The following is an 11088-nucleotide window of genomic DNA, read 5'->3' as shown; positions in this document are numbered from 1 at the left end:
TTGGTTCAACAGTTTAGTTTTTAAAGCTAAATAACTGGTTTTATCACAATCGAAGTCGCTTTTTTGTGGAATTCAATTGAATTATTGTCTCACAGATGGAGACTTTGTATAAAAGTGGATTGCTTGGGTACCTCTGTCCCATTTGTGTTTCTATTGTGAACCAGTTGTGTTTGCATGGCTGTGTTTCGGTTTGAAGGGTGGGATATGGCGTGAATTTACAGGGTACAGAGGAATAACACCTGAGTCCTCAGGAATGGCAACGCATGGGAAGTATCATGGGCGAAACAGTATACTTTGTTATGTCCATGGTACTACTCATGTCTATAGGCGACAGTTACCACTCTCCAACAGGTGGGCTGTCAGATTGTTTGCCATTCTAAGTTGTATAAAAAAAAATGTTACTTGTATTGTTAATTATTATATTAATTATTACATATAATAATAAATATTACATGTATAAATTATATTATATGTTTAAATGTAACTATTACTTTTTTACTTACATACTTTATAATATTGATAGAATTCTAAAAGGAATCGTCATATGTGTTCCGCCATAGAATAGGCCACCCCTTCCTTTACCGTGGGTATCATAAGAGGCGACTAAGGGAACTTATGGTCGAAGGATGGGCAGCAGCGTTCCTTGGGAGGAAAGGGATTGTTAGTAATGAGGATTAATAGCCCCATTGCTAGCAAGCCCTGTCAGGTCGACCTCCATGCGGTTCCTCTTGGAAAACATTGTGACTAATACTTGTTGCATTGGTCACGATGGGCTAACAGATCTGCTTTCGTGCTCGTCTGTCATCCTTTTGTCACTGATGACCCGCCAGTGTTTACCACACTGGTGGGATACCAGTGACAGATGATAGCGCAGGCGGGGTTACCATTCCATTAAAAAAAAAGCAGCGTTCCTTTTAAAATATCTCAAAAAGCCTAACAGCGGTTGCCAACCCGCCCGCTAAGCGTGGCAACGACTGGTAAAACTCCTCTTACGGGGAAGGCTTATGTTCAGCAGTGGACAATTAACGGCTGTAATAATAAATTCTAAAAAGAATTTATGTTCTTTTTAAAAAGAAGATAAAAAGTCTTTGTGAATGTTAACGTTTCATTGAGATTGTTAACAGATTTTAAAAAGAGGAATGTTCTTAATTGGCTATTCTTTCCCTTTTTATGATTGTTGCTTCATAACTCTGTTAGTCGTAAACCGAATTCGAAAATTCTTTTTTTGTCTTAAAGACTTATTGATTAGTCCCATAGAAATTTTATCATAATCGGTTTAGTAGTTTCGTTTTTAAATAAAAATAATTGGTTTTGCTACAATCGAAGTCGGCTTTTTTTTGTATCTTAGAATGGCAAACAAGCTGACGGCCCACCTGATGGAAAGTGGTAGTCGTCGCATATAGACATGAGCAAGATAGACATAATATAACAGAGTAAACTGTTTCGTCCATGATACCCTTCATGCGTTGCCATTCCTGAGGACTCAGGTGTTATTTCTCTGTACCCTATAAATTTACTGCCACATCCCACCCTTCAAACCGAAACACAGCCATGCACAATTGCATCACGGTAGAAATACGAATGGGACAGAGGTGTCCAAGCAAATGACTTTTGTACAACGTCTCCTTCTTGTAATTTTTTGTAGAACAATCTTAATTATTAAATATGTAATAACAAATTACTGTAAATAGCTATCAATAGTTACACTGCTATCATACTTATGTGATTATAAATGTAAATAGATTTTATTAATTTAAAATGTAGAAGTTGGTAAGGATAGATGCTTGTTATTCTTTCAGTTAAACATTACTAATCAGATTAGAATGAAATTTTTTACACAGCTACGTAAAACCGTAGGATACAGCTAGTAATTACATGATTTAATTTGTAATTATAAATTTTCAATATTTTTCACTGCATATTTTTCTGTTTTTCCAAATGTTAATTGCGACAAAATGCTATATATAGCATTATGTCCGATTTTTGTACTAGACTTTTTTTTAATGTGGTTGATAAGGAACAAATAAATAATTTTATTGTCAAAATAAAACAATGGAATAAGGATAAAACTTTGATTTTTATTGTTATCTTCAGCACGCAAACGAAATTCTCCAATAGTTACAATAATAAATATCATTTCCTTTAATAACTTAAATATCATAGATACACAATAATTTGGTTATTAATTAACATAAGTCACAATTTTTACTTTATGTGTACTGATTTTAAACAATTATGCATGATTTTCAAAAATGTATTTCGAATCGTGATTTTTAATGTCAAAGTTAATCAATTAATAATAATATTAATTTTAACAATTTATAATAATAAGTATTTTCTATCAACTTCAGTTCGATTGAAAGGCCGGTGCAATATATTTTATGAACAATGAACAATTTGGAAGTGACTTTAAAAGGTGGTATTTTCGTGTTCATTACATATTAATTTTGTTACAATTGCACACTAAATACTTAAACTATTATGTTAACATTTAAAAAAAAATCATTTGATAAATAAATTAACAGTATATCTATCTATGAGTTGTTGATATATCAATGGTATATGTGAATGTTATACAAATGAATTATGTTTGGTATTTTTAATTTACAGACTTAAGTAGATAGTTATTTCTTATTTACATCAAAAATATCCAAAATAATCCTTATGAAATTTATAAAAACTTATATTTGGAGCAAAGCATTATATGGATGTGAAACATGGACAATGACGTAGAAAGAAAGAAAGATGCTTGAGGTATTCGAAATGTGAACATGGAGGAGAATAGAAAGGATAAGCTGTACAGAAAAAAGTAACGAATGAGGAAGTCCTGAAAAGAATGAACGAGAAAAGAATATTAATTAAAATAATAGAGAATAGAAGAGGCAAAATACTGGGCCACCTTATACGACATGACGATTTTTTTAAGAGCATAGAAGGAAAAATAAAGGGCATAAGAGGAAGATTGAGAAATAACTACATGGGACAGATAAAAGAAACACTAGGTGTCATGTCGTATGGGGAGGTCAAGGATAGAGCTCGCTGGACGAAGATGCATGAATTAGTTGCACCGACAAGAGGAAACTCTTAAATGAAAAGAGACACATATCAAAAGTGTCTAGAGATCAGGTACATTTTTAAATATAAATATTTATCAAAAAAAAAAAAATGTATATTCTGTGTTTTCATCATTGACACAAATCACACAATGGCTCTCAAACAGCTTAAAAACGGCAAGACACCGGGGAGGACTGAATTACAGCAGAGCTTCTGAGACCGGGCGGTAAACCGGTATTTGTAGTTCTTCAGAAGCTATTTAATTTCGTCATCCAGAAGAGTGTTACGCCCGAGGCTTGGAGTAGAAGTGCGGTAGTCCTGATCTTCAAGAGGGATGACAATACCCTTTTGAAGAAGTATAGACCAATATCCCTTCCGAAACGCCTACGTACTGTTTTAGAGCTTGATGACGTTCAGCCAATCATGAAATGATGATGATATGAATCCTGATTGACAGTTCATTTTCTATTTAAAAAAAAAATATTTAAATAAATCAATTAATCAATCAATAACGATTCAAAAAGTCAAAATCATAATTCTTAATTGCAGTCATAGTCTAAAACGTACTTAATTCCTAGACACTTTTGATGAGTATATTACAAAACAATACACAAATATTTAAAGCAATTTAAGTAAAATTATAATTTGTTCCTAAAATTTTTTTCTAGTATTTAAAGACTATACTGGGATGTCTCAGTGGGCCGATTCTCGTGCATTAGAATTCGAAAAAAAAATTGAAAATCAAACATTTTTCGAACGATAATAAAGTTAACTAATTTTAATTTGATAGTTTTGCGAAAATACGATTTTACAGACCATCATAAACTTAATAGTCACTTTGAATAAAATCTATTAGAAATTTAGTTCATATTGGTCTTTATAATTAAGATTTCGCTGTGATATCAAATTTTAAAATTAGCCGTAGGTTTAGAGAAAGATTGACTCCAATGACTAATTTCGAATAACCATTTACAATGACAATAAAAATCTCCGTCGTCAAGTAATCGATGATTCGCACAACGTAAATTCTCAGTACACAACTATATGTCTATATAAAACAAAGTTATCACACGTTACACCATAAGGATAAATAAATAAAATAATTCTTTTTTGGCCGATATAAATACATTCTGATTAGTTTAATTAGATACTTATTACATAACACCTATCTCCCTATTCTTAGTATACGACGTATTTAAAGGACTAATAGGTAACTTCACCGTTTGTATATATTGTACAATATTGGTAAAATAACGTGTTGGTGTTCTGATATATCGAATATTAATTATCCTGTTGTGTTGTATTAAATACATCGAGTGTTTGTATTTCTCCAATTGCAATCCCTCACTTGATAATAAATAATAAAATATAGAACAAACTTAGAACAAGTAAAACGGAGGTATTCCTGTGATTATTTCTTTTGTTCTTTGTACTTAATCAAGATATACAGTCTTGTTTACATATTGGTCACACGTTTCTAAAGTCTAATCGCTATATTACATAACATGGGGCATAACACACGTCTATGTACTTAAATCTATTCGGGATGTTCTCTAAATCATCTATGAAAGTCGAGCTTGCCGTTGTCTATCTACTTACTATCTATAATTTACTTTACTTATATATAACATTAGGTAAAAATAATTTCGTATTGTTTAGTTTTTAAGCACAGTATCATGAAAAATAAGGTTTAGATTTTAAAATAAACATATTATTATATGTTTACATAATAAAATAATCGAACCCAGTTTTTGAATTCATGATTTTTATGTGTACCTACTTATATTCTTTGGCCTTATAAATCAATTTAGAAGTAGTATTAAAACAATTCTAAAGTTACATTATCTATGTTTTGCTCATTTCTACAATTAGTTAATTATAATTATCATTTCGGCTCAAGTAACTTGCTTTGACTAGGATTGTTAACAGTAGTCTTAAAAAAGTTAAGCATGTTGAGCTCGGCCAAGATGAATAAAAAATGCTATACGATCGGCGCTTCTTTCTCCGCACTTATTACACATGAAGGGATCATTATATCCATGAAAACCCATATGTATCGTATGCATTGTAAGGTCGCCGAAGGTAATATCGCAGTACTGACACGAGTAAGTATTCTGCGCCTTGGTAGATGGCGTGTCTTCATCGGATTCCGTTTCGGAGGCTTCAGCGTCCCGCATTTTATCATCCTCGTGTTGTAATCTTAAAGCTGCAGGCTGCAGTTTAAAAGCACGGCCTTTTCTTCTATTTTTGAGTGCCGTAGTAGGTGTTGCAGGTGCTTGTGGTTCTGTAGGTGGCGGTGAACCTGCCTCGCTAGCTTTGCCGTTTGTAAGGTCAAGAGCGTCGTTTGATTGTACCGGAGAAGTATTTCGCATGGTCGGTATACGAGGCAAATCGACTGGTGACACGGCCGGTGATGTTATTGGACCCGTTTCTGGTTGACGCTCTCCGTAGGAAAGGCGTTGGTGTAAAATTGAAGGGGGTGGCGACGCTGCTGTCTTATCAGAAATCGTTTCGCATTGTTTTGGTGATGTTCTTTGCTCGTAGTTATTATTTGGAGGGAAGAGAAACGAGGGAGGTAAAAGTGGTGGCAAGTATGGTAAGCTTACTGGAAAATGACTTCCGAATAGAGAATGCGTTGGGGGCGGTGGCTGCGATTGATTGGCATTATTGTTCATAGAAACTTGTTGTTCAAAGATTTTTGAGAGAGGCTTCTGTTTAGGACCCCGTCGAGTTCCATAGACATCTATTATTGGGAGAGGATTTGGTGTGCCGTCTATATTAAGTACCATTGCTGGATTATGTTGGTATTTACGGAGATGTAATTTCAGAGAATGGCAATACTTTGTCGCATAGCTGCAGTCAGCGCAGCGGTATTGATACACATTAGAATGTGACTTGAGGTGTGAGTTGAGCATAGATTTATTGACGCATGAGTACGAGCACTGACTACATTGGAATGGCTTTGATCCCAAATGATTTCTCATGTGATATTCGAGATGGTGTTTGTATTCAGTTACAAATGGGCATTTGCGACAGCATAACATTTTTTCTGGTTTAATATGTTCTTTACTGTGTTCCCAAAAACTAAGCTTGGTGACAGCTACGAATTCGCACTGTTTACATTTGAATGTTTTTACTTTTCCATGTGAGTTTACGGCTGGAACCCTGAGTCCAGGTTCTTCATCAAAATCGTCCTCGAGGCCAGATCCATCACGACTATCGTCGATATCTTGTTTGCTCTGAACACCATCAAAGCCAGAATCATGGAATCTTTCAAACGATCTTCGCTCCTGTTCTTGTTCCAAAGATGATGGTGTTCTGGGTGATTTTGGGGGTGTAGAATCTGCATGAGATATTGGCGTGGATACATGAGCAGGAGGTACTTTTGAGGAATATGCAATTTCGTAACTTGGTGATGGTTCACGTCCATCATTGATTTTGTGCTCGAAACCTGGAGGTGTAAGTAAGTTGTATGGTACTGCGCCACGGTAGGAATCTAGATGAACTCCCAAATTTGCTTTAGCTTTGAGCTGCACATTATCATAGTAGGGCGACGGTTCTCCAGCGCTGCCGACGCTGTGGGGAGAGTGACCGTTAGAGTCTTTACTCGAGGATGAAGGAGAAGCACTATGAAACCCTTCGGAGTAAAATCCACTTGTTTGTTCTTTCGAGAAGCTCGTATCGTCCATCGGTTCCGTTTTCTAGAAAGATAACATACAGAATATTGGTCACCTGGTTATTGAGCTAAATAAGTTCAAATATAATTTCTTGAAAATAAATTCAACTTACTACTGCAGTTGGTTGCAGAAGGGGACCCCAGGGTTGCGTGTGAGCGGAGTGTGGAGCTGGCGGCATGCCGGCGGGGGATGCGCAACTTATCATACCTGAGACAAATAACCATGACTTTTAGATATATTATACATTTTTATGTATTTTGCACTTTTGTTCAATTCTTCCATAGCGTAATAAACAATCGTAAATATTTGCTGACGGATCAAATGCCTTTACAATGTAAAATGCGGAAAGGTTGAATCACGTATTAAAGGTGTCATTGTTGCAATGTAATTAAATAACAAATTATTTATAAAAGATTCCAACGATTCATTAGTAATAAGAAATATTATATTTAGTTAAAGAATTCTGCTATGCAATATTAAAAATGTAAAATTTTTTAAAGATGTTTCAATGTTTGATATTCAATTAACACTTATAGAGCCGAATAAACTTGAATGAAATTCTGTTCATAAATAGATCTTATTTTTGATTATTGATACTTACGATACTCTTTATCTTAATAAGTTAGAGAGATAAACACGAAACCATGATGCAATCTAGTTAATAAGTTATAAAAAAATCCTATGTCGTAGGCAATTGAAGTTATTAATTTTCAGGGCTCGAGTGATAATATGTGAAAAAGGCGACTGTAAGGACTTGGTTGAAATTCAAAACGCAGATGGATGACATTCTAAATCTTACTTAAATCAAGTTGCACGTAGCAGTCACTGATGTTATAATTATTCTATTTTAAAATATAATATGTATTAAATGAACTCATTGGAAACTCATTTGAATATTTGATTATAATTATAATTTTTGTTATTATATTTTCCTATTAGTTACTATTCATTACGTCCTTATTAGCAAATTGTTAATGATAATTACGTACAACTATTAGATTATTACAATGATAAATTAATATTTGCATTTTATTTTATAATAGCTACGTTATTGGTATAGATACATTGACGGAGTACTAGTTAGTAGTCATAGATAAGGACCAAGTCGGCTCAGTTAGCCTAAAACGACGAATTTTAAGAATTAATTACAATGGTTTCCGGAGCGATTATATGGAGGTTCATACGACATTGTTAGCAATTGTACCCGTCGGGGGGAAAGGAGGGATTGTTAGTAATGGAGACTGAGAATCCCATTGCTAGCAATATACCGAACCAGGTCGACCTCCTCGCGATTCTCCCTGGAAACTATCATGGTTAATTCCTGACGAATTCATCATGATGGGCTAACTGGTCTGTTTTCATTCTCATCTACCACCCTTCACTGGTGCTCCGCCAGCGTACCCCGTTAGCGCAGGTGGGGTTACCATACCATTTTCACCCATAAAAAAATAAAAGATTGTACCCGTCGAGCCCATTACTAAAAATTCTTTTGCCCGGCCTAAGACAATTGACAATAACAACAATACGAATTATCATTCAAAATATGATGTACCTTTATTATGTTTGAATAGAAGTGAGAGATTTTGTTTACTATATTTATGTTCATTGTGAGCAGGTAAACATCTCATCGTATCTGAATAGTTGGTAACTACATTGAAATTACCTTTTTTCACCATAAGTGGAATTAATTTGAATTATACCGGCGCGGAACAAATATATTTTTGTTTATAATTTATCTCTTAAAAATTTCTTTTTAATATTATAAAATATACTATGCGAATATATATTAAGAATTGTATTAAAAATTTTATTTACAGATCAGTAAAAAAATGAGAATAGTTGTTTTACCATTTCGTTTTTCATCTAAGCAGTGCTAATGTATTTATTAAATATTCTAGGTAGATATGACTGTAACATAAAAAAATATATATAGAAAAATATAAGTATATATTAAATTAAAAAAATTTTCTATCTATTAATAATTTAGGATTATGCATAAAAATATCTTTAAAAATATATAGATCAATGCATTAATCTATAATATTAAATAAGATTATCAACACTTACCTTCTTTCTGGTAAAGTTTTTAAACACAACACACTAATATAAACATCAATTTATTTTCACTTCGGTCTTTTAAAGTCACTATAAAATAAACACAAATAATTCAGCAACGTTTTTTGTTTTTTTTTTGAACAATCTTCAGCACGCGCGATCTGAGCGGTATAGTCCGCTTGGCACTGCGGCTTGCATTCAACTGAAAAAAAGCCTGTCAATTTTTATGCCTCAAACATCGATAAATGTATTCTACATTAGAAGGCGACGAGTTTTCTGGTGTAAGCGAGAGACCAATAGTGTCAGATATACACGTCTCTTTCGCGCCCCCACAGCCTATTTTTACTCGAACCAATACGACGCGTGCTACTGTGGGGTGGGGATTAACTTATTAAGTTATTGTTTATGCGATATTAATAATAAAAAAATAAGCATCCCTTGGCAGAAGTTGTTATTGTAATAAACTGTATGCGTTATACTATAGGTTATTAATAGACAATATGATATTGTTACGTAGGGAAATGAGATTGTTATCCATTATATTGGTGACAAATCTAACGTGATATTTATGTTTTGTTTATATATTTTATAAATAAATTGTTTTAGAAATATTTGTTTGATTTAAGTATGTTTATAATAAAAGAAGTCAGCAAATAAGTAATTACATCTACTACTGGACGTAATAGCTTAGTAAAAACATACACGTGCACGATCCATCTATTTTAGACTTTCTATATACCAACGTTCCCTTGTCACATCGCACTTCTTTATGAATAAATAAACTACGCGTATAAAAAGCTCGCGCGTTGGAAGGAGGCGCTTTGAAGGGGCGTCAAGCTTTTTATGTGAACCGATCAGCCAATCGTAGTGTGGCATTAAAAAAGGAACGATTTTGTATTTTTTGTCACTCATCCACTCAACCAATAAAATGCGGAACTTTTTTATTTTTATGACTTTATATTCTATATATGTTACATTGTTTCTTTCTCAAAATGTAGCTACGACATACAGATAATAGAATAAGAAATTCACAGTTTTATATATCTACTAGTAATAACATTGTATCTAATAATTACCTTTTTCAAAATTATGTACCTTTTCTTTTATAACCTCACTAATGAAAATATATGTGTTTAATTATATGTATTTAAATATACATATTAAAACCTAATATTCAGTTGATTTAATTATATATATTTATTGATGTTAAGTATATTAACTTCAATAAATATAAATTTTTATTCTATCTAAATTCATATTTATTGAAGTTACTATATAAAAAAAATAGTTTATTCTATATAAATACTATATCTATGTTTAAATATATCTAATTTAAATGATTATTTTTACATTCCTTGTTTTACTTATATTTTATTTACCTACAGGTATATTACCTACGTGTAATGAGGACTAAATTATAGTATCTTTATTTTCTCCAATGTTATTATGTGTGTTTATATGAGTAATGTCTTAATAAATATTTAAAATACAACATGACTCCCAATAGTAAATATTGAATAATAACTGTTACCTATTAAGAAGATACACACACATTATCGAAAATAATTATCAATTATACCTATTCTATATTATATATACCTACAAAAAAATTGTCGAATTGAAAACCTCGATTTTAAAGTTTGATGGATAGGTATTAGGCGTTTGGTTTAACTCTTATTAATAATTAAAAAAAAAAAAACATTCGTGATAAAATAAAAACACGGGAGTGAACCACATTGATTCCAAAAAGAATTATTCAAATTGGTTAAAATAACATAAGCTTATCAAAACGTTTTACGTTAACTAAACGGGACTATATGTAATCGCAAGAAATTTTTATTACATATAGATACGAGCAAGTCTGCCCGTACATACGATGCGTTATACAAATATTTACTGGTCCATTTATGGAAAAAATAATTTCCTAATAGTTCTAGTTTGATTAACTACAATTTTATCTGTTGGGCAGTATCACACAATCATCGTCGCAGGGTTGTCACGCCGCTACAATATATATAGATATATATTGTCATCCTTATAAGTCCATAAAAATCCCATAGAAAATGGAAATTATAACATATTTATATATCTACTGACAATTCACAACAGTGTCACGGGTATAATTTTTCTCAAAAACTAATAAATCGTTGACCAGAGGGAGACTTTGTACAATAGTCGTTTGCTTGGGTACTTCAGTCACGTTCGTGTTTCTACCGTGAAGCAATTGTGTTTGCATGACTGTGTTTCGGTTTGAAGAGTGGGATATGGTAGCAAATTTACAGGGTACAGAGGAATAACACCT

At 32.7% G+C, this 11088-nt stretch overlaps 1 protein-coding gene across 1 annotated transcript; it reads right to left on the bottom strand.

The window, feature by feature from the left end:
- Nucleotides 1-2089: 2089 nt before the first annotated feature.
- On the bottom strand, nucleotides 2090-8983 carry LOC113522685 (protein hunchback). The gene is made up of 3 exons (XM_026908495.3): nucleotides 8799-8983; nucleotides 6844-6938; nucleotides 2090-6755 (listed from the first exon to the last, which is right to left on the bottom strand). The coding sequence occupies exons 2-3, from the start codon at nucleotides 6934-6936 to the stop codon at nucleotides 4998-5000; spliced, it is 1851 nt and encodes a 616-aa protein (XP_026764296.2). The 5' UTR covers nucleotides 6937-6938; nucleotides 8799-8983; the 3' UTR covers nucleotides 2090-4997.
- Between the last annotated feature and the right edge of the window lie 2105 nt (nucleotides 8984-11088).

Source organism: Galleria mellonella, unplaced genomic scaffold (genome assembly GCF_026898425.1).
Source record: "Galleria mellonella isolate WM207_F2 unplaced genomic scaffold, CSIRO_AGI_GalMel_v1 utg38, whole genome shotgun sequence".
Taxonomy (NCBI): Eukaryota; Metazoa; Arthropoda; class Insecta; order Lepidoptera; family Pyralidae; genus Galleria; species Galleria mellonella.
Note: the sequence above shows the minus strand (reverse complement) of the source record. Positions and strands in the feature narration are given on the sequence as shown.